The 24,137-nt window shown below is 43.2% G+C and overlaps 1 protein-coding gene across 1 annotated transcript in view; it reads left to right on the forward strand.

Moving 5' to 3' along the window:
* The window catches only part of SEC22C (SEC22 homolog C, vesicle trafficking protein), a 36,247-nt gene extending 17,856 nt beyond the window's left edge, over positions 1–18,391 (forward strand). Inside the window, exon 5 of the mRNA XM_032772549.2 lies at positions 18,296–18,391. Within this exon, the coding sequence (XP_032628440.1) occupies positions 18,296–18,376 (81 nt within the window). The 3' untranslated portion in view covers positions 18,377–18,391. The remainder of the gene's footprint in view (positions 1–18,295) is intronic.
* Positions 18,392–24,137: the final 5,746 nt, after the last annotated feature.

Below are 24,137 nucleotides of genomic sequence, written 5' to 3' on the forward strand. Positions count from 1 at the left end.
CCCTGTTGAAGGTCACATTGTTTGAAAGGGTCATAATATGTTAGATAAGCTTGGAAGATGTATTTTGTGACAACCCAATAAGTTTTTTCCACCTTTCAAAAGATACATTATTAGCGATTTAGAAATCCATTCCCCATCCTGGAAAGCAAGAGCAGATTCTCTTTATTTTACATTTAGGCTCTCGTGCTAAGGTTAATTTATGAGCATGCACTTTTGAATATAGTCATTAAGAGCTGAATTTGTCCACCTCTGCTGCAGTGTATATTCTGGTATTTAATGTGCTGAAGTATATACTGACATTTAAAATGTATATGAACACTTTTTTGATACTTATTTGGTAAGTTGTCTCTGTATAAGAGAGTGTCTAATATTTTGATGCAGCTATCTTTTGGAGGGTTAGTGGAGAATCATGAAACTGAGAAATTACAGGAAGCTTGTAAGTGTAATATTGTGGAGGTACCTTCTTAATTTTTTCTCACTTAACCGATTTATGGTAGCCCCATGTATTATGTAGAATTTCATCCCCTTGCTGAGGAATTGTTTTTTCACTTAATGTCTCTACCTTTCATGGTTGCAGAGAGATTAAATTGGTGGGGAGTTACCTTCCTGGCTCTGTAGGCAGCTTAAATGTTAGTCAGTATTATCTATTTCACTACTAACTATTATAGCAGAAACATCCAGTTAATATTTTAAACTGCAGTCCCACACATTGTGTGATAAAAGCCCTAACAACTGACTGTCTAGCTGCCGAAACCTCCAGCTTCCTCTGACAACTTGTGCAATGCAACTCTGTGCAGCCAATGCATAAATCTGTATTTAAAGACTTAAGTGATTTTGATATTGAATTGATGTCTGCTGTTCTCAGTAGTACAGCCTTTACTGTACCTAGTCCAATGCACTGCTACAGTGAAATAGAAGAATTATTTGCTGTGTTTTTGGGACATGGAAAGGCACTATGTTGTAAAGGAAACAGCTGAAATTCCAGGAGTAAATAAACTTTAAAAAGGGAAAAATAGATAAGAAGGAAAAGGATAAAATGAAACATCAGAAACAGTGTTGGGGAGAAACCTAGAGACCAGTGGAAACTTTAACTTGATGGGAGATAGTAAATTGGATGTGAAATTGCAAGATGATATGACAGCCTAAAAGGCCCTATAATTGTAGACTGCATGGGGCATGTCTCAGAGCAGGGAAGGATCATAATGCTTCATACAGCTCAGATGCAAGCACTCATGCAATTTCATTCAGTTCCAGATATCAGTACCAAAGACAGACACTGAAAGGAGTCCACAGAGCAATGTCCAGGTATTGATATTTGAAGAGAAAAGGGAAAGTCACTACTTAGCATAGTAACGAAAGGGGTCGACCTTTCTTGATGTTTGTCCTTCAGATATTGGGTCAGGTGAGAAAGAAGTTGGGGCACAAGGAGGCATAACTAAGGGTAATAGAATGAAACCGAGGAAAAGCAACATTTTAGGTTGACTTTAGCAAAGCTTTTGATATGGACTCCCACAGTATTGTTGCCAGCAAGTTAAAGTAGTATGGGCTGGATGAGTGGACTTAAGGGGATAGAAAGCGCTAGATTGTCGGGCTCAACGGGTAGTGATCAATGGCTCCATATCTGTTGGCAGCTTGGTATCAGTGGAATTGACCCAGGGTTCAGCTGGGCCAGTTTTTGTTACAATATCTTCATAGATCAGGAGGATGGCGTGGACTAGCACTCTAGCAAGTTTAGGCAGATTGACACTAACTGGGAGGAGTTAGATATGCTGAGAGGGTAGGGATAGGATACAGAGGGACCTAGACAATTAAGAGATTGGACGAAAGAATCTGATAAGTTCAACAAGACAAAGTGCAGAGTCCTGCACTTAGGAAGGAAGAATTCCCAGCACTGCTCCACTAGGGACGAGTGGCTGCAGCAGTTCTGCAGAAAAGGACCTAGGGGTTACAGTGAGGAGAAACTGGCATATGAGTCGACAGGTGCCCTTGTTGCCAGGAAGTCTAACAGCAATTTTGGGCTGTATAAGTAGGGGCATTTCCATCAGATCGAGGGACATATCATCCCCTCTATTCAGCATTGGTGAGGCTCTCGGAGTACTGTGTCATGATGGCCCCGCACTACATAAGGTGTGGAAAATTGGAAAGAGTCCACGACGAGGACAACAAAAATGATAGAGCTGGAGCACATGACTTATGAGGAAGGTGAGAATGGATGTGTTTAGTCTGCAGAAGAGAAGAATGAGGGGGGATTTGATAGCTGCTTTCAGTTAACTAAAAGGGGGTTCCAAACAGGATGGATCTAGACTGTTCTCAGTGGTAGCAGATGACAGAACAAGGAGTAATGGTCTCAAGTTGCAGTGGGGGAGGTTTAGGTTGGATATTAGGAAAAACTTTTTCACTAGAAGGCTGGTGAAGTACTGAAATGGGTTACCTAGGGAGGTAAATCTCCTTCCTTAGAGGTTTTTAAGGTCAAGCTTGACAAAGCTCTGGCTGGGATGATTTAGTTGGGAATTGGTCCTGCTTTGAGCAGGGGGTTGGACTAGATGACCTCCCTTCCAACCCTGATATTCTATGAAAACCGCTTGATACTAAGATTTATTAAACTGTGTGGAATAGGCTAAGGCAGCAGTTCCCACACTTCATGATTAACATAACACTTGCTTAAAAATTTGATGTTTGAAGTACCACTTTCAAATTTTCCCTTTTTTATTTTAGGACTTAAATCACCTTAATATTTCTGAACTCATCATAAAATACATGCCCAAGGAAGCCTAAAATTATAATCTTCTTTTTAAACATTTCAAGTTTATCAGTGAATCAAAAAGCACAATGAAACAGCAGTTGGTGTCTTTTTTGTATTACTCAAATGACAAGGAACAATTAAATGTCAAGTGACACGTTGTCGTAGGTCTATATGCCGCTAAGCTTTATCAAGGCCTGACTTTTTAATATATCAATTCAAAGTTCCTCCTTACTCTTATCTGGACCATTATTGAACATGAGCCAAAGTTCTTTACTTACATTTTGACAGTATTTAAAATAAGAGCTATTCAAAATGTTTTGCATTTTCTCTGATAAAAATATAAAAGTACCATTAATGAGAAGGGTGTTCTTGCTTTGCAGATCATGGTTGCTTTGTGTCAGGTAAGATTTTGCTGAGCTTCAGATGAAGGTCTGATCCTGCAGACCTAAGTTTCATCTTGCACTTTTTTTTTTTTAATGGTGATCAGGGCAGAAATCCAGTTCTGTCCGGGAAACCTTTCTTAACATTCTGTCTAGGAGCACTTGTAACATGTTCTGTTCATATGAACGGAGGTCTTATTGGAAAATAAGCCACAAAGATGACTAAGAGTAAACAAATCTGTTTTCTAAATTTCCATACTAGGCTCTGCCTTGCTGAGGTTACAGGACATGGTGTGTATTCCTCTGGTTAGTCGTCTAGGCACTCTTAACCAGGTGGCAGTGCATTGATTTAAATAGAAAAGGCTGTTTCTGGTAGGAAAAGAGGTAGGAGATTTATGTTGAACATGGACAAACCGTTGTGGGGACTAACCTTAATGACAGCATCTGATTTCTACGTCTCCCATGCACCCTGATCCTGGTAGTGTTGTACTTGTCTCCACTAAATGTATTTGAATAAAGCTAGTCTTGCATAGACTTGGGCATCTAGAACACTTAGGTACATCAACACTACTATCTGGAGCTGTGAATTCCAGTGCAGGGAGGACATACCTGCAGTAGCTCTTATTCAGCTGGTATGCGTAGCCCCGGTGTTACAAGTGATGGGAGGGCTAACTGCCTTGAGTACATCCCATCCGAGATGCTGGGTTTAAGGATAATGAAATGAATCACTGGATTTGCCTACAAGATGGATCATCCAACCCCAGAATCTTTAAGAAAGCAATAGAGCAAAATCTCTCAATACAACATCTGCCTGTCCCATTGGATCCTATGTCTGGTGCATGGACAAACACCTGGTAGAGATTTGTTACAAAGGGAAGTAGGATTGGCAGGGAACCATTCACAGAGATTTGGTTCTATAATGTGGGTAAGCCTGCCTAGAAAATCCATGTTAGGGAACATACATTTAGCAATGTACGTCCATTAATATCTGAACGCTTCTTCCAGCTTGTATTGTGATTCAGAGACCAAGGAGAGGTCAAGTTAAACACTGACTGTCCTAATTTTTTTTTCTGTAAATGTTTACACTGGCTTCTTCGTATGTTAATTCTGTGCACAGTCTGTGTATAATATGTTTAAACTTTCTTTTGCTAAAACAGGAAAAGAGATAACATAGTTTACATTTATGAGTCCTTCAGAATTTAATAAAATGAGTGTTTTACTGTTTGAGAACAGAAAATCCGGATCAGAACACTAGGATTGTGCTTGTATTGAATCAAATCTTTAAAAGGAATCAATTTTTTTGTCAGAACCTTAGACCGTTTAAAATAGTTTGTTTATCCACTTAATTCTCACTTTCAATTTTCACATTAAGTCGCTTGGAAACTCTGTTCATCTAGAAATACAACACAAGAAAATAGGCCAAGAGTAAACTTTCCTTACAGTTAAAATATTGAGAGTGCTTTACCAATTTATAAAATATTGACCCATTCTCCCCTGCCTTTTTTAACCAAAGATCTGTTAAGGTTTCTTGAAAGGCTGGCTGGTACCTTTTAAAAAAAAAAAAAACTTTTTTTTTTTTTTTTTTGCACGTGGCAATTAACAATAGAAACCTGTAATATATGTATGTTATGTAAAGTCATTTTTTTGCACGTGTGTATATTATGTACAATATCTAATATGATTAGGAAAGAGTAAAAATAAATGACTTTTTATAATGGCTGTGTTCATTTGTATCTTCAGAAATTAGTGAAACACATCAAACAGGATAAACAAGCTTTTCATCAATGTTACATCATAAAATATAACTATACATACCAAACTCTTGACATACATACTGAAGGCTGGAAAATATATCTTGAGAATAACTTGGAGAGAAGTTGAGCTTATTTAACAAATACATTTTAAATCCAGTCTGGTTCAGATGTTGCCCTGACACTTGCTGGGCAATCTGCGTGGGCTCTCTGTTTTTCAGAGAGAGAAATGTCTGCATGTAGTCATGATGGGCTGCTTCAGTGATATGTTACACCCTCTGAAAGCTGCCCTTCAAAGTGATGGATGCTCATCCTTGGGGCTGTTTAAAATTGGACCGCACAGAGCACTAACAAGATCTATCTGATCTTGCAACCTATTCTTTTATTTATGACCCAAAGCAACTAATTGGAGCTGCATCTGTGGTGCAGAGCAGCAGCCAATCTTTAGCTAAGGTCACATTAAAAAAAGAAAATGTTTTGAAGACAATGGAATTGTTAAAGTCCACACAAAGGAGACCCATAAAAAATGAAATTCAGTGTACTAAATTAAGACAAGTCAGACTCCTTTTAGATCATTTGGTGATTGTGGAAGGGAATTGGGGTGATTTAATTTGAGCCAGAAGTGTAACTTGCATTTTCTTACACTGTCCTGTTAGCTTTTTATCCTATGCTCCTCTCTTCCATCCCCTTAGCAAGAACCTTATATCAACCTAGATTTCCTTAGAAGTGGTGATCCAAAGGTGATGTGTAAGGAGATAGGTCCAAGTTACTGAGTCCTGTGCCCATTTTCCAATGTGTAAATATAAGGTGTTTTCTAAATTCCAAGGGCTTGCCTCTGCTAGGAGAAAAGGTGTGTTTAACCCTTTAAAACCCTAGTGTAGGCAAGGAAAGTGGTAGTTTTAATAACTCTTAGCTGGTCTAGGTAAACCCTAGGCTCCTTGATAGCGTTTTTTATCATCAGCTAACAATTTTTGTTAAAGTACAACTGCCTTTTCTACCCTAGGATGTTAATGCATGTTAAAAATCTACCCTTTTCCTAGTGTAAACGTGACCCAAGTTGATGTGGGATACCATGTGGGTGACTGGACACCAAAATGGCAGATGAAATTCAGTGTTGATAAATGCAAAGTAATACACGTTGGAAAACATAATCCCAACTATTCATATAAAATGATGGGGTCTAAATTAGCTGTTACCACTTGAGAGAGATTTTGGAGTCATTGTGGATAGTTCACTGAAAACATCCACTCAATATGCAGCGGCAATCTAACAAAAAAAAACCTAACAAGGTTGGGACTCATTAGGCAAGGGATAGAAAAGACAGAAAATATCATATTGTCTCTATATAAATCCATGGTACTCACACATCTTGAATACTGAGTGCAGAACCGGTCACCCCCATCTGAAAAGAGATTGGAATTGGAAAAGGTATAGAAAAGAGCAACAAAAATATTTAGGGGTATGGAACAGCTTCCAGAGGAAGAGAGATTAATAAAACTGGGAATCTTCAGCTTGGAAAAGAGACGACTAAGGGGGTATATGATAGATGTCTATAAAATCATGACCGGTGTGGAGACAGTAAATAAGGAAGTGTTGTTTACTCCTCATATAATACAAGAACTAGAGGGCTCCAAATGAAATTAATAGGCAGCAGATTGAAAACAAAAGGAAGTATTTTTTCACATAACACTGTCAACCTGTGGAACTCTGCTAGAGGATATTGTGAAGGCCAAGACTATACCAGGGTTCAAAAAAGAACTGGGTAAATTCAAGGAGGATAGGTCCATCAATGGCGATGGGCAGGGATAGTGTCCCTAGCCTCTGCCAGAAGCTGGGAATAGGCATCAGTTGATGGATGACTTGATGATTACCTGGTCTGTTCCCATTCCCTGTGAAGGACCTGGCATTGACCACTGTAGGAAGACAGGATACTGGGCTAGATGGGCCTTTGGTCTGATCCAGTAGGGCTGTTCTTATATCCATAAATGCACTGAAAGAACCAAGTTACCACAATTTCAACTCTAGCTTTGTTTTTGATTGTGCCCTAGTGTATCTACCTTCAAAAGTTGAAGGGATGAGTCAGCCTTGTTGAGATGCTAACTAGCGGTGATGGAATGTATAGATATTTCCAACCTGAAGCTTAACGGAAGTGTTTATGCTGTAATGAGATACAATGTGGTAAAACTTAGCTAGTAACAAATGAGAGTCTTATTCTTCTGAACTGCTGCCCCCCTTAGAATTCTATTTTTCTGGTAAATAAAGGACTGATCAAAGCATGTCTCTTCTTGGAATGCCAAATGGAAAAGAGCAACTGCTTTGCTCTTTTTTTCTTTTCCCTCAGTGTTATGGGAGAAAGCAATTACAGCTTCATTTTCTTCTGAAGATTCTGAGAAGAGAAGGCAGGAGGATGAGAGGAGCATCATGCCAAAGGAGAAGCAATTCCTCTGGTGATGAAAGTGCAATTTCGTGATAAAGCCTGCACATCTATGCCTTACCCTGGGCATTTGGCAACTCAACTTTTATGCTGATGCTTTCCTTTGAATGTGACCAGCTACATCTAAAACTACGTTTGGAGCAGTAAAGGTCGCCAGGAAAAGATCAGCTTGGAATGCATTATTTGTTCCTGAGGCAGGTTTGATGAGTGTCCTGGTTAAAAGTCAAAGAATCCTGCCATTATAACAGCCGTTGGTCCTTAAATGGATCACAAACATAGTGGCACACAGCCTGTTTAGGCCCCCAAATTTGTTTCCCTTAAGGGCAAGCAGCAGTGGATACCATCTTAAGAACTCGTCAGTCACTGTGCCATAGACCTGTGGTATCTACAGTATGTGCCTGGGGCTGGAAGAGCAGAGAAGTTATTACGCTCCCTGTGGAATAGCCAATGAATTTTTAATGTTGGCTACTGTTTACAGCATCTCAAAAGATGCTTTTTAATCTATGTCAGAAATGAAAGTGGATTAATATTAAGGAGGAAGAGTGACTGGAATGTGGTTGCACTAGCGTTTTGCATTCCGAATTTTGTGTCAGAATCTTCAAACTTGAAATGTTTTGACCAGATCATCAGCTGGTAGAAATCTTGAAACAATGGGTGGACATGCATATAATATTTTCCATTGTCAAGTATTTTATTAGACATTTGAAAACTGACAACCAACTATCCAGCCCGGGGAGGGGTGGTGGTGGGACTGCAGACACACGACTTGTAAAAATTGGGATGACTTTTTCATATTTGAAAAACTGAGTTTTGGGAGTTGTAGACCAGTTTTCATGCTTAAGTTTTTCATAGCTGATTCTTAGACCCAAAAGTCGCACTTTTAATTTTCACTGTGTGGTTTTTTTTTAGAATGTCTTTTTTACATTTGCTTTTCAGGTAAAGAGGAACACTAGTTTTGGATACTTGAAACAGACAATTTTGAATAATTAAATGGTGAAAACTGATTTCTGCTACTACTAAGAATAAAAAGTAATCAAAACACAGGGCCATGCCTAATTACATTTGGTAGAATAAAAGTCATTCTGTATCAGAGGAGGTGAGAAGGAGCAGAGAAGATAGAGGGACTGAAATAATGGCTATTGAAATGTAAAGCAGTAGTCAGCATAGCATGGCACAAGTTTAGAGAAAGCGGCTAAGATTCATTATTTCATTACACAATGAAATATATTAACATACAAAATCCTTTTTTCAAGGGCTCTGGTGTGGAACAGTTTGAAAAAAAAAAGCAATTATGCAAAAAGTTCAGCTATGGAATATATTAGCACACATAAATATGTATTAAGCCAGCCAATCAAAGAGCCTTGTCCTGTGCGGTGCTGAACTCCATCAACTCCCACTGACTTGACTGAAAGTTGGGCGTGCTGAGTTCCAGGCAGGATCGGACCTGAACAATCCACACTTGCCTGATGGCGAAGGCCAAAAAAGTCTTTCAGTTCATGCAGGTCATTCAGATGTGGGAGTGCAGGGTGCCATTCCCCTTGCTTCCCGCACTCAAGACACACAAGTTGCTGGGATAGGCATCCCCTCTGGGTGTGCAATTCCCATTGATTCCAATCGCAGATGGAAGCTGGGAGGTTTTAGCAGAGTGGACCCTATATATCCTAAATAAGCATCTGTTTTACCTGTTCAGCCATCTCTTAAAGGTATATAACCATTATTCATGTAATATCCATCCGGGTACTTCTATGGCTTTTACCACCAGGTCTGAGCACCTATGTTTATGTTATGGTAACATCCAGAGTCCCTAGTAAAATCCCACGAAAGCTCATGCTCCAAAACGTCTGTTAGTCTATAAGGTGCCACAGGATTCTCTGCTGCTTTTAGTAAAATCTGCAGTCCCATTGTGCTAAGTATTGTAGAAATATTGAGGCAGACTCTGCGGAGCTTAAATCTGCGAAGGAGGAAAAAGTAAATATTCCTAGTAATATTAGGCCACTCTGTGAGAGAGAGTTTGGCCTGAGAAGTTTGTGTCTTAACAGTATGGAATTCCCTTCCAGAGGTGGAATCTCTCATTCATAGTATTGCAATATTAATTTATTTACTTAATTCTGTGCTGCTTTGTGACGATCCAACTTCCAGTTGTGCCTTTCCATCCCCCGGTGCACTGTATTCTTTGTCTTTGGCCCTTTGGAGGTCAGGACCACTGTTTCCTCTGTAACCTGGCTCAGGCAGAACAGTCAGTGTTTGACAAATGATATGTGCCCATTCCATGTGATCTGTCAGTGTACTGACTGTATCTAACTATAATCCACTGAGATGCAGACCCCTGCATGGCGTCAGCCCTGTTGGAACTTTGAAAAAGTTCTTCCTGTGACTTGCTAGTGCAGAAGTGAGTCCATCATGCTGTATGCAGTGTTGTTGGTTGTTCCCAAGATATTAGACAAGGTGGTGAGGTGATATCTTCAATTGGACCAACTTCTGTGGGTGAGAGAGACAAGCTTACTGTCCAGTTAAAGATATGACCTCACGTGCCTTGTCTCCCTAATCCAGCAAGCTGTTAGACCTGGGCTCCTATTCCAGCCGGTCTTGCAGCGTATAAAGTTCTGTTTCTTATTAGCTCTCTACACAGTCTTATGCCCTGATCTGCATAACCAAGCCTTTGGATTCACATAGGGCCCATGATGTCAGTGGTTTCCACAGAGGGGATCTCCTGTATGCTGCTCATTCCTGCATCAGTGCCATAAATTGTGCGGTGGGGATTGGGCTCATTAGAGGGCCAACTTCCAAGGCACCTTTCTGCTAATAACTAAAGTCAAGGACACAACCTGTTGCGTGATGCAGCGATTCAGGCAGGCATCTGCCAGGCAGCGCAGATAAAACCTTCATCTCAGATTTGTAGGAATTCCTACAGTATTTCCTTTAGTTTATTGTCCATCTCCTTAACCTCCTGTAGGACATTGCATCTGTGTGATGGCACAGTGGGATGCTGTACACAGGTCTGACAAGAAGGGAAGAAAAAATACCCTATTTAATTTGAAATTGCAGGAGGAATGAGATGAAATTTGAGACAAAGCACAACTGAAGAGTGGGGGCAAAATTTTTTAAAGTGCCAGTGTCTTGGAAACTTGTCACATTTTCAGAAGTGACTTAGGCCCAGTTCCACAAAGGTACATGGGTGTCTAACTTCTAATGATTTCAGTGGCAAGTAGGCACTTGAATACCTTTGAGGATCTTGGCCCTATGGCCAGCTTTTCAGAAGTATTTTTGGGTGCCTAAAGCTGTAGATAAGCGCCTGGTGGGCTTTCCAAGAGCAGGAAGTTGGCACCTAACCTACTCAGGCACTTTTGAAAACTCCCAGCGAGTGTATATCTGCAGCTTTAGGCACCTAAAGCTACTTTTGAAAATCTGGCCCTGAGGCTCCGAATCTCCCTGGAATTCAACAGAACTTAGGCTCCTATCTGTCACTTTTGAAAATTGGACTTTGGTTCCTAAGTCACTTAGGTGCATTTTGGTATTTTCTCTCTCATTCCAGCTCTAGTATAGTTCTTAAAGCACTGAGGTAGCTGAATTTTTCCTTACATTGCCTCATTTTCTAATGAAAGTTTCATGTACATCTATATTCCTCCTTAAGGAGAACAAATGCTATAAACACACACACACGCTTATTGCTAAAAAGGCTTAATCCTGGTCCTTTTGGGTTCATTACCGAGGTTTTTATTGACTTCATTAGGAGCAGGGTCACCTTAGATCACTATTAGCTGGTTCCATTGTATTTAACTCCTTGGTTACAGAGATGCTTTCACTAGGAAATGGGGTGCATTTTAAAACATTAACTAACCCATGTTAACACTACATCTTACCTTGTCTAGGCTAGGATTTTAACACCTGTGTAAAACACCTTTTCCTAGCGTAGATGTGGCCAAAGTGAAATGTGTTTTGAAGATATCTCTAGTTACATTTCAGGCTTTTTAAAGTGCCAGTCGCTGTTCTAACCACTAAGAGGCGTCAACGTACAAGCTAATGCTGCATTTCTCAAGCCACTGGGGAATCGGACAGATGGAGAATTATCAGTGGGTCTTTAAAAAAAAAAACAGCCCAAAACTTGCTTATATGAAGAATAAGATTTCCCAGATAGATTTTGTTTTGGAGTTTACAAAACATAAAGTACTTCAGACACATTAAGGGGAACACTCCAGTAAGAAAAGTCCACTTACCTAACTGCATTGAGGCAATTTGTCAGACCTAAAAAAATTGCAGCCTCTTTTTGTCCTTCCTGTTTTTGGTTCTTTGATGAATGGTTGTGCTAAATGTTAACCCTCCGGTTCCTGATGATTGGGGCTTTCTAGCTGAGCTCTAAGGACTCAGGAAGGGAATTGATTGTGCTCGAGAAACCACTCTAGGAGGGGGTATAAATATCGAGGTGCAAAACATATTCCTTAAAAAAAAGTTAACCAGTGTTTGAAAATTTAAGCAAAGCAAAAAGGAAAACTACAGTATTTATGTCTTGGTTCAAGGTCAAAATCAGTGCCTGTACCTTTGATTTTGATTAACCTGAAGGCAACATTCTTTCCTGGCCAGGACAAGTAAGTCACTTTCCACTTTGTAGCCTAGCGGTTAGTGCACTCCACTTGGACTCAGGAAACCTGGGTTTAATTCCTGGCTTGGCCTCAGGCTTCTTGTGTGACCTTGATACCTTGGGCAAGTACTATTCTGAGCCTCAGTTCCCCATTTGTATCTCACAGGGGTATTATGAGGATAAGCTAATTATAACATTCTTCCATGCACAAGCTGATTATGTGGTAATACTTAAAAGCCTTACAAGTAACATAGGAATAATATTTACTTGCCTTAGAGGGGATGCTTTGTGGCCTAGTGGGTAGAGCACTGCCCTGCCCTGCCCTGAGACTCAACTGCTGTGGGTTCTATTCTTGGCACTGGCTTGCTCGGTGACCTCAGTCATGTTATTGCTCTGAGGCTTAGTTTCCCCATCTGTAAAATGGGGATAATGACACTTGTCTGGCTGTGGAAAGTGCTTTGAGATCTACAACTGGAAAGTGCTATATAAGAACAAGGTATTATTAGTTCATTACTATTCCTATCTATCAGTCTGTATGAGGTAGAGAGACTTGGGATACTCAGGAAAGGCAGACAGGAGTGAAATCCTGGCCCTCTGAAGTCAGTGGGAATTTTGCCTTTGATTTGAATGGGCCCAGGATGTCACCTAATAAACTTGCAAATGATTACAAATAAAGCTAGTGTGAGAGTTAGATAAGAGGTCAATTTTCAGGGGTTTATAGCCCAATCCTTCTGCCACTGAAGATAACGGCAAAACTCCCATTGATATAGAAGGGAGACAGACCAGCCACACACGCAGTCTCCCCAGTCGTGAGGTAGGAACTTACTCAAGCAGAGCAAAAATACAAGGAGGTGAGAAAATCCATTTGCCTCTTGGAGGGGCTAAAAGGATCCTTCCATCTTCAGAGACAGAGCAAAAGCCCCAGTTCTTTAGTGGAGACCTGTATATAATGCTGGGTGTCTGAGAGAGAACTACAGGCTTGGCAATGAAATATGGTTTGGCTGCCTTCCAGCTCTTGGATCCTCTCCACCTGCTGCTAGTGTTCTTGCGAGGCTCAGGAGCAAAGACTCTTTGTCTTTCTCCAAAAATATTAGGCTTTTATGGAGATTTCTATATATTTTCCTCCCTACTTTTTAAACAAATGAGTGTGTCTTTCCACCACATTTGGTTGTTTCTAAAGAATCAGCATTCAGCGGGCCTTGAAACTTCTGCTCTTATACCGTGGAAAACGTGGTTCTTCCACCTAAAATTGTCTATTACTGTGTTAAATGCTCTTGTGGCTCCAAACTCGAAAGTGGGCTCAGAAAGATCCCGTTCACCATCAATGTCTTTTCATGCTAAGGGTGTGTCTATGCTGCAGTTATAAACCTGCTGCTGGCCTGTGCTGGGCTTGCAGGGCAGGGGCTAAGATGCTGTTTAATTGTGGTGTAGACATTCAGGTTTGGGTTGGAGCCTGGCTCTAGGACCCGTCCCAGAACAGGGGCTGCAGCCCAAGCCCAAATGTTTACACCACAGTTAAACCACATCAGCTGACACAGGCCCAGTCATGGGGGTCTAACTGGAGAGTGGACATTCCCTAAAGAACTGATCCAAATTCCACTGACTCCAGTAGGCTTTGGATTAGGTGCTACAGCCCAGATCCTGCAATCAGGTCCCTGGGGAGCTGATTGCAGGAAAAAACTACTCTGCTATTCTGCTTGGGATAGCAACACGCTGAGAAATCCAGTGACCCTCTCGAGGGGACTGCTGCTTTTCAGGGGGTGGCTAGACCCAGCATGGCCCAGCAGAAGGAGACACGTGTCCCAGCAGCCCACATTCTAAGGATCTTATGCTGCTCCCTTTCCATTAGTGCACCTCCCCTGGATCCACTGGGGTTACTCTTGATTGACATCAGTGTAAGTGAGAATCATAAAAGTGTAGGACTGAAAGGAATCTCAGTAGGTCCCCTTGTCCAGTCCCCTGCAGTCAAGGCAGGGCAATGTAATAACTACACCATTCCTGCCAGGTGCTGGTCTAACTGTTCTTAAAAACCTCCAATGATGGAGATTCTACAGCAGTGTTTCTCAAACTGGGGGCTGCTGGAAGTGGAGCGGGACAAGGGACTTACTGGCTGCTGCTTTCAGCAGCCCCCATTGGCCTGAAGCGGCGAACTGCAGCCAGTGGGACCCACGATCGGCTGGACCTGCGGGCGGGGCAGGTAAACAAACTGGCCTGGCCCGCCAGGGGCTTTCCCTACAGAAGCGGCAACCCCAGTTTGAGAAACACTGTTCTACAGCCTCTCTATGCAATTCGTTCCAGTGCTTGACCACCCTGACAGCAAGTTTGTCCTAACATCCATCCTAAACTTCCCATGCTTCAATTTAAACCCATTGCTTCTTGTCCTAGCCTCCGAGGTTAACGAGAACAATTTTTCACCCTCCTCCTTGTAACAACAAGAGAATCATGCTGCCCCATAGAAAGTTAGTCCCATCCCGAATAGGATCTGTAGGTATCTTCTGGATTTTAAGAGCTGGATTCTTTGCCTCTGTTCCAGGTCCAGTTGTCAAACTGATAAATTTCCCTAGTGGAGGGGAATTGTCCGCTGGCATTTAGCTGACAGCACTGATTTTTGTGCCATTGTCTGTCTGTCACCGGGTGTAGGGGATATTTTGGGAATGGGAAGGGTGTGCCAGGGCCTGTAGGGTGCAGAACTCTACTATGCTAAGCCAATTTGCCATTGGCATATGGTCTCCTACAGAACATAGCTAGCTGTTGTAAGTTAGAGTAGTGCCTAGGCTGCTCTAACTTTTCTTGAGGCTAGGGCGGCTTGAGAATCCAGGTCTGACCCTCTCCTGTCCTGTGCTGAGTAGATCTTGGTGCAGGAGGAAAGCTGGACCTAAATATATGTATTTTTAAAATGTACCCTTCACTATTGAGAAATATCAGAGGGGTAGCTGTGTTAGTCTGGATCTGTAAAAGCAGCAAAGAATCCTGTGGCACCTTATAGACTAACAGACTTTTTGGAGCATGAGCTTTCGTGGGTGAATATCCACTTCATCAGATGCGTGATGAAGTGGGTATTCATCCATGAAAGCTCATGCTCCAAAACGTCTGTTAGTCTATAAGGTGCCACAGGATTCTTTGCTGCTTTTATTGAGAAATAGCCATCATTAAAAAGCCTCCATTTTGGGTGTGACAAACCAAGAATGCTCCCCTCCTCCCCACCTTAGGCTAAATGTCCAGAAAGATGCATTACTGTCACGCATGTAAAACCAGCAGCTGTATGTCTGGTATGTCTGTTTATCTACAGAAATTAGACTGGCTGATAATATCATGCTAAAAATCCATACAAGGGATGCAGCAAATAAGAGCATTACAAGCCCTATTTTATTTTTAATTGCAATCAATTCATTTCCTTCTTCAGAATCAATTCATGTTTTTAACAGTTTTTAACTGTAAAAGAAGTTTTGAATAGTTTTCAAGTACATAAATATTTGTTACAAGGAAGAGAGAGAAATATTGTTGTGTTAACTTCTGAGGGTAGGACAAGAAGCAATGGGCTTAAATTGCAGCAAGGGAAATTTAGGTTGGACATTAGGAAAAACTTCCTAACTGTCAGGGTGGTTAAGCACTGGAATAAATTGCTTTGGGAGGTAGTGGAATCTCTGTCACTGGAGATTTTTAAGAGCAGGTTGGACAAACACCTGTCAGGGACTGTCTAGATAATACTGAGCCCTGCCTTGAGTGCAAGGAACTAGACTAGAAGACCTCTCGAAGTCCCTTCCAGTCCTATGATCCTATATTCTCTGGGCTCCATCCACCAAGGTTACACCCTAACAAATCTAACTGAATCCTAAAAGAGCATCTCACCACCCCAGGTGTCCACCTAGGAACTGACCCAAAGTCCATTGAAGGCCACGCTAGCGCTCACAGTGACTTCAGTGGACTTTGGATCAGGCCCATGGTAACTCCCTGGCTATTTTATGGTGTCTTGTGGGGGCAGTCTGTGACTCAGGTTCTGTGGGAAATCAGTGTCTTCCCTTTGGCTCATGCAGTTCAGTCCAAATCTTGTTACAATAAATTAAATTGTGGACTTTCCAACTCTCCTCTGGGCTTTTAGGCGCAGTTTGACAAAGATATTTAGGCTCCAAACTTCCATTGAAGTCACTAGATGGTCTGAACACAGCCCTACTCTCCATCCTGTCTCGCCAAACAGAAGTGCTGTCACGGTGCGGTTAGCCAGTTGGACTCCTTGCCCGGTCTTCCATGGGATTGCAGTGAGGATTAATCAGTGCTACGGACCTGCACTTGGAGGTTGTCTTCACTAGGAAAAACTATGTGTTCTTACCATGTGTTCGCTAGCACGTGGTAACTAACACCAGGTAAAAGCCTAGTGAAGACGAGGGGGTTGTAGTTTTAACACATCAGCAGGTAAACCTTAGGGCAGGACTTCTCAACCAGGGGTACCCAGGGGTCTTCTGGGCGGTTCTTCAACTCATCAAGATATTTGCCTAGTTTTACAACAGGCTACATAAAAAGCACTAGCTAAGTCTGGACAAACTTAAATGTCATACAGACAATGACTTGTTTATATTGCTCTCTATATACTATGCACTGAACCGTAAGTACAATATTTACATTCCAGTTGATTTATTTTATAATTACATGGTAAAAAGAAGACAGTCAGCAATTTTTCAGTGCTGACATTTGTGTTTCTACGTCTGATTTTGTAAGCAAGTAGTTTTTAAATGAGGTGAAACTTGGGGGTACGCAAGACAAATCAGACTCCTGAAAGAGGTACAGTGGTCTGGAAAGGTGAGGTAACACTGCCCTAGGGTCTCCCCCATTAGAGAACGGCCCTAGGCTTTTTCTCCCCCTGGTGGTTACACAGACTATGAAATATGAGTTGCACACGCACCCTTGAACATCTTCCTTAGAAACTTGGCACATCAGCCAGTTCTAAAATGAGTGCCGTTGTAATTAAAAAAGGAGACATTATTGCTGCCCTAAGCAGTTGTGAGTCAGTGGATCACACGTGACTCATTTATGTATTGGCAATGCCAGCACTGAAATAACAAGCCATCAAAATAATGGAAAAGTTATCGGGGTGAGTGATTCATCCACAGAATCTGCTCAAAGGGCTTCAGCTGGGTGATGATCAAATAAACTGGACAAGTCCTAATTAACTCAGGACTTGGTTTGGTTTTGAGGGGTAGGTCGTTATCATTATTGTTAGTCCACCAGCATGCAGGGGTGTGGTAGGTGCCTTCCAAGATTTAGCCCAGATCTTTAAAGGTACTTTGGCTTTGCTCCATCAGCATTGCAATGCCTCATTCCTCTGGGTAAGTCAACACAGCCAATGGCGGCCAGCCTCTGAGTCCGGGGCGACGGATTCAGGCTCGAAGGGCGTGTGCTGCGGAACTGAAAACAGCAGTGTAGATGTTATGGCTCTGGCTGTGAAGCCAAGGGAGGAGGGGCGAGCTCCACCTGGCTCTGAGACCTGCTGCCACTCGCTGTGTAGAAGTACCCCCCACATGGAGGAATGTTCAGCCCCAAGGAAGGTGTCCAAGCTCCCTATATAATGGATGGGGAGAGCTAGGCACCTAGGGAAGGGATTTTCAGAAGCTGGCCAGCTGAGCAGAGGCTAGCCAGGAGTGAAATGCCAAGGAGAGGGGCTTTGGTGCCTATGCAGTTTACCCAGAGTGCCCGGCTGATGGGCCAGAGAGAGATGTCTCCTGCCACATGGGCTCTCTTCAGTGTGTGATCCAAAACCCACTGAAGGCAAAGGGAGGCCTTCCAGCGACTTCTGCTTTCGCTCAAGCTGTAGCCATTCATGGTTTAGTGTTGCCGTTCCTCTGTTCAATCCCCGGCATGTTGGCTGTGAAGAGGAGTGTCTGTCACGCTTAGTCTAGAAGAGACAGCAAAGGGCTGGGGTGGGATGAGGTGTGTGGGGTAAGGGTGTGTGACTCTACACTTCATAAGGGATCAAGTTCTGACTGTTGTTATGCTGGTGGCTTGGGGGAGATGAGACATGGTCTGTACAGGGGAGGGGAGAGGCAGCAGGAGCCCCAGAGACCATTCTTATTCTGATTTTATTGTTATAACATCTAAAGGCCCCTGACCGATCAGGGCCGCATGGTGCATGCACAAACTCATAGTGGAAAAGAACCCAGGCCACAAAGAACTTACCATCTAAATAGATAAACAGACCCAGGTAATATCCTAAGCCCCATTTTACAGATGGAGAGTCAAGGAACACAGAGATGAGTGACTCAGCCCAGGTCTACTCTACAAAATTAAATCGACCTAACTTATGTCGGCATACAGCTACTGCAGTAGTCACATCACTTGTGCCTGTCCATGCTACGCTCCTGGTGTCGGCGGTCAGTGCCCTCATCGGGAGCTCTTGTATTGATTGTACTGTCTTTGCAGGGCATTGTGGGACAGCTCCTGAAAGCCAGCAATGGTCGATGTAAGCAACGCAGTATCTGCCTTGACACCATGTCAACCTAACTAAAGTGACCTTGGCTCTACGCTGCTCATGGAGGGGGAGTTATTAAGTTGGTGTAGCTGGGCCGTTACATCGGCAGGAGCGAAATGTAAGTGTAGACGCTTCCATGGTTAAGTTGACGTCAGCTGCCTTGGGTCGACCTCACTCTGGAGTGTCGACCAGGCCTCACACAATGAATCTGTGGCAAAACTGGATATCAAGCCCCAATCTCAGGAGTCTGAGCCTACCATTTTAACCACAAGTCCAGCCTTTCTCATGCTCCAGGCTTTGAAAATAATTGGCTTATTGTATGGCAGAAAAGAATATTTCCTGCTTAGAAAACTGATGTTTAAACCATGTCTTTGACTACAAAAAGAAAGTCATTGTGAGTAATAATAAACACCATGCAGCTGCGAAGACAGGGAAGCACTGGAAGCAGGGGCATATGCCACCCACCTTCATAGAAAGACACCTCTGGAGCTTGGAAAATAACTCACTCTGAGAGCTGTCGACCTGTCAGCTTTCCTTAACAGCTTTCTCATGATGTGTGGGGTAACGTGCAGAGCTGGGTAATGCATCTGGAGGGGCTGTGGCTTTAATCTCTTCAGTGCTTGCTTCAGTGCACTATTCTGCATTCCCTTTGCTAATGAAAAGCCTCTTCTGTCTCTTGTCTTCTGTTCCCCTTGTCTCCCAAGTTCCTGTTTACTTTGGGTTGACTGAAAAAAAGATCTGATGAGGCCACAGGCATAGGTGCCGACTCTGTGGGTGCTCCGGGGCTGGAACACCTGCAGGGAAAAATTACTGGGTGCTCTGCACCCACTGGCAGCCAAGCTCCCCTCCCCCCACCCCAACTCCTCCTCCCACCCGTGAGCATGCCGCTTCCCCGGGTCCTCCACCAAGCTCCCAGCGTTTCCCACCCGGCTGCCGCCAAACAGCTGTTTGGCAGCGTTAGCATGCTCTGGGTTGTGGGGGAGGAGCAGGAACGCGATGCACTCGGGAGGAGGTGGGGAAGAGGCAGGGCCAGGGCGGGGATTTGGGGAAGGAATTGGAATATTGGCAGGGAGGGGGTGGAGTTGGGGCGGGGACCTTGGGGCAGGGGTTGGAATGGGGGTGGGGAAGGGGTGGGAAGAGGCGTGGCAGGGGCAGGGCCTCATGGAAGGGGTGGAGTGAAGGTGGGGCCAAGGACAGAGGGTGGGAGGGTCAAGCACCCATATGAAAGAGGGGAAGTTGGCACCTATGGCCACAGGAGGTGGATAGGTGCTCCAGTGGTCTTGGCTTGTCAGAGAAAGCAAACCATCCGAACTTTGTGAGTGTGAGAGAATAAAGTAGTGTGACCTTCAGCCTGGCTCCCTTTCAGAAGATTATGTCGGGAAGTTCAGGCCCCAAACGTTGGCTTTATGGTAAAAACCAAACAGATTTTAGAGATTGATTCAGTTAGGCCATGCCAACAATGCCACTTACATCGGCAAAATTTATGTCACTCAGGGGTGTGAAACAAACACCCCCTGGAGTGACATAAGCTGCGCTGGTATAAGTGATAGTGTGCACAGCGTTATGTCGGTGGGAGAGCGTCTCCCACCGATGTAGCCACCGCCGTTCGCTGGCGGTGGTTTAATTATATTGACAGGAGAGAGCTGTCTCCTGCTGGTATAGAGCAGCCACACAGGAGATCTTACAGTGGCGCAGCTGTAAGGTCTCTAGTGTAGACATAGCCTTAGTTACGCTGAGGCCCCTTCACATCACTCTGGCCTTGTGAAGGGCTGTTGAACTAAGTGTGAACTGCATTTACACTTTCAGCCACTTTAAGGCTCATTGATGGTATCAGCACAGCAGAAATGGTAGCTGACTCAAGCCCTTAGGCTGTGTCTACAGTTAAACAGCTCCAGCGGGGCCGCTGTAGCGCTTCAGTGTAGACACTTCCTTTGTTATAGTTAATTCACCTCTCTGAGAGGCAGTATTACTAGGTCTTTCGTTCACCTAGCACAGTCTACACAGGGGGTGATGGGCCAGTTTAATGACGTTGTTCAGGAGTCTGGATTTATCATGTTAGAGATTAACCAAACCTAATGTTAATCGACATGTTTTCATTAATTAAAAAACAAAGACAACCTTTCTTGTGCCTGGAATTATCCATTTTCCAGCATTTTTTGCAGCATTGTAATTGTGCATGAGAGCCAGAAATAAAGTGAAACAGACCACTCTATTGTCATTGTCCAACCAACCTAAGCTATTTATATGGCCCTCGTGACTGTCATATCAGAATGCCTCACCATTTTTAATGTAATGCTCTTCCTAACACCCCTCTGGGATAGGGAAGTGCTATGAACCCCCTTTTAAAAAAGGGAAACTGAGAGACGAGACAGAGGTCACACAAGAAGCACATGGTGGAGGAGGAACTTGAACCCATCACCCACATCTGCGGCTAGCACACAAACCACAAGACCATCTTTCCTTTTGCCTCTAGGTTTGGTGAAATACAAATCCATAGGAATGAAGGAGGGAACATCCTGGATCAGAGCAGTGGTCCATCTTGTCCAATATCCTATCTCCTATAGTGGCTAGCACTAGTGAACATGTAACTCACAGTAGCACAGTGTGGGTCTTTGTCCCCCTCTAGTGGCTAGTCTGTAGAAGTGGATAAGAGACAACTACTGCCATGCACAAGATCAAGTGACAAAGAGTTATGCTTTTAGCACTGAGAGTCTCAGGTTCAAACCCCCCTAGTGATTTAATGTGGCGAGGCTCCCTCTATATGCAATCAAGCTCAATATTTTTGGATCTGCTTGTATCTGGTGCTAAGTTAGTGACCCTGTATATTTTTGTGTGTGCCCTGGTCAGTTGCACTGGTTCCATTCAAGCCCTGATTAGAGGCAGGTATTTGGAGTACATGATGTTTTCCTGATTTCCCTGCACTCCTCAGGCACAGGCTGGTTTCAGGGCACTTGCTTAGATTGCAGCAATTCACCCAAACTCAGAGAAATGTGCAGGGGGGAATTTGGAGGGAGCCACATGAGATTGACTCTCGAGGGTGGGAAGGAAAAGGAAGAATAGAAATTAACCTGAGCAGGGATTTGATTTCAATTTAAGATCCCTGAAAAAATCTCATGTGGGGAGTATATCCAGGAGAACTGCTCAAATTAATGTTTGCCGTTTCACTCACCCATGGGTAACTTCTGAGCATTTGCTCTCTCTGCCTTATTTGGTGTGTTGTTGTCTTGACTGCTGTGAAACATTCAGCCTTCAGTCAGCTTCATTTTTTTCCAGTGCCGCATGTCTATTAGACAGGCTCTGGAGTTCTAGACACATCACTAGCTGCAAAAATCAGCTAGCTGAGCATAAAAGGTACCCAGCTGCCTTCTGCTAAGCCTAAGGCTAAAATTCATCCCTGCACAGAGGCCCAGCATAGGGTCTATGCATCACTTACATAGACAAACTGTAGGCCAAGGTTTTCCATCATGACTAATGCTGTTTGGTGCTGCCATATTTGGATGCCCAACTTGAGGCATCCTAAAAGGGCCTGGTTTTCAGAGGGCCAATGATCAGCACTCCCTGAATATCCAGCCCCTTTAAAGTGTCTCAAGATGGGTCCCCAAAAATTCATTAGTCACCTCGGAAAATCTTGGCCATTGGTTTAGTTTGAAATGCATGCTGGGTATTAGAAGACTTCTGATAGATGCCCTTCCTGCACTGGTGTGACAGTCTATACTATTATGTTCACCACTTTTACAAGACTATGATAAATTGTATGCAAAGTATGCCTTGTAAGGCATACTTCGAAACATCATAATTTGCTGAACATTACTGTCCTTGTAAAATATGTGTATCAACATTGTATGTGAAGTTATAAGATTCTACTACGTATCATTGCTGTAACATGCTCCAAGTTTAAGAAAAACAGGCCTAAACCATGTTTCTCAGGGCTTGTCTACACTTACATTTTATAGTGCTCTAACTTGCTGGCTCAGGAGCGTGAAAAATCACCCCCCGAGTGCAGCAAGTTTGAGCGCTTTAAAGTGCTAGTGTGGTTAGGCTCTAAGCGCTTGGAACTATTCTGCTCATGGAGGTGGATTACTAGGAGCGCTAGGAGAGCTCTTTCCCAGTGCTCATGCATGACCACACTCACACTTCAAAGCACTGCTGTGGGAGTGCTCCCGTAGCAGCGCCTTGACATTTCTAGTGTAGATGTAGCCTCAGAAACAAAGGACAGGCCAACAACCAGCCAGGTGTTAAAAGACTATCACCTATGTAAGTGTCCAGTCTCTGAGGGAGGAAGGTGTGAATGAGAAATTTGCATTCTATCACAGGGATAGGTCAGACCTCATGTTCACAAGAGACTACTTGTTATAAGAACATAAGAATGGCCATACTGGGTCAGACCAAAGGTCCATCTAGCCCAGTATCCTGTCTTCTGACAGTGACCAATGCCAGGTGCTCCAGAGGGAATGAACAGAACAGGTAATCATCAAATGATCCACCCCCTGTCTCCCATTCCCAGCTTCTGGCAAACAGAGGCTAGGGACACCATCCCTGTCCATCCTGGCTAATAGTCATTGATGGACCTACCCTCCATGTATTTATCTAGTTCTTTTTGCCTGTATCCCAGCTAGGGGTAATCCTCAAAGAGGGGAGAGTGGTATAAGAATGAGACACACTGGCTTCCAAATCACCTCTCTCTCTCCCATCTCTACTCATAGCAGCTACAACGCTTGAAAGACAATGGAAACATCATTGAGGTAGGGGAGGGGTGGTCCTGGCAGTACAGACTGCTGTAAACATATGATGAGACAAACTCTTTTTGCTTTTAAGTTCACTTAGCTTGTTAAGTTAAATATTAGCTTCTGTTTAACTTTTTTATTTCTTTTGTAACCAGTCCTGGCTTTTATGCATCATTACTTGTAATCACTTTAAAAATAACTTTTGGTAGTTAATAAACTTATCTTATTTTTCTAGCTTAACCAGGATGTTTGGTTAACGTGTGTGGGGAAACTCCATTTAAGATAATGAGACTGATTCATCTCAACTTCCTTTGATGAAATGATGGACTTTCTGTGAACTTGTACTGTTCAGATGGGTTCTGAGTAGTACAAGATGCACATTTCTGGGGACAAGGCTGGGACTGGGAATTTGCTGGTGTCTTCCTATATGTAATTCATGAATGGCTGCCAGGGCATTCATGTAACATCACTGGGAGTGATTTTGCATGTTAGAGGCTGTGTGTGAACAGGCCAGGAGTGGATGTTCTTACAGCACACCAGTGTAAAAGGCATCCTAGGCTAGAGAATTGAGGGCACGCCGCTGTTCAACAGTCCAGATTGTATCCTGGGTAATGTCACAAATAGAGATGAATGGGTGTCTCACAACACAGGCCACCAGTGATACAAGGATGTAAATGTATTTGGCTGGACACCGCAAGTTAAAACTGAAAGTGGCCCCCACATCCCTTCAAAGTAATTAAATTAATGAAAAACCCTCTCTTTTGCTCCCCTGATGGTGTCACTTCCAAGCACCAGGCACAGCTTGTCATGTTCATGAACTAGTTAACTCTGTTGGAAAGACTCACTGAGCCGACCCCAAGGAGCTTTAGTAACTGACAGACGTTACATTGGAGTTTCCACAGAGGTGATAATCAACCCTATCAAGCCATCTTCCTTGCATGTGACCTTCAGACCTTACTTGATATGCTATAAACTGGACTGTACAAACTTCAGGGGAAAGTATTTGCAGAGGACAAATCTTTCCTCTAGGCAGAGCTGCCTGTGTCCACAAGCACACTATGGCAATGCC

Source organism: Chelonoidis abingdonii, chromosome 2, assembly GCF_003597395.2.
Source record: "Chelonoidis abingdonii isolate Lonesome George chromosome 2, CheloAbing_2.0, whole genome shotgun sequence".
Lineage (NCBI taxonomy): Eukaryota > Metazoa > Chordata > Testudines > Testudinidae > Chelonoidis > Chelonoidis abingdonii.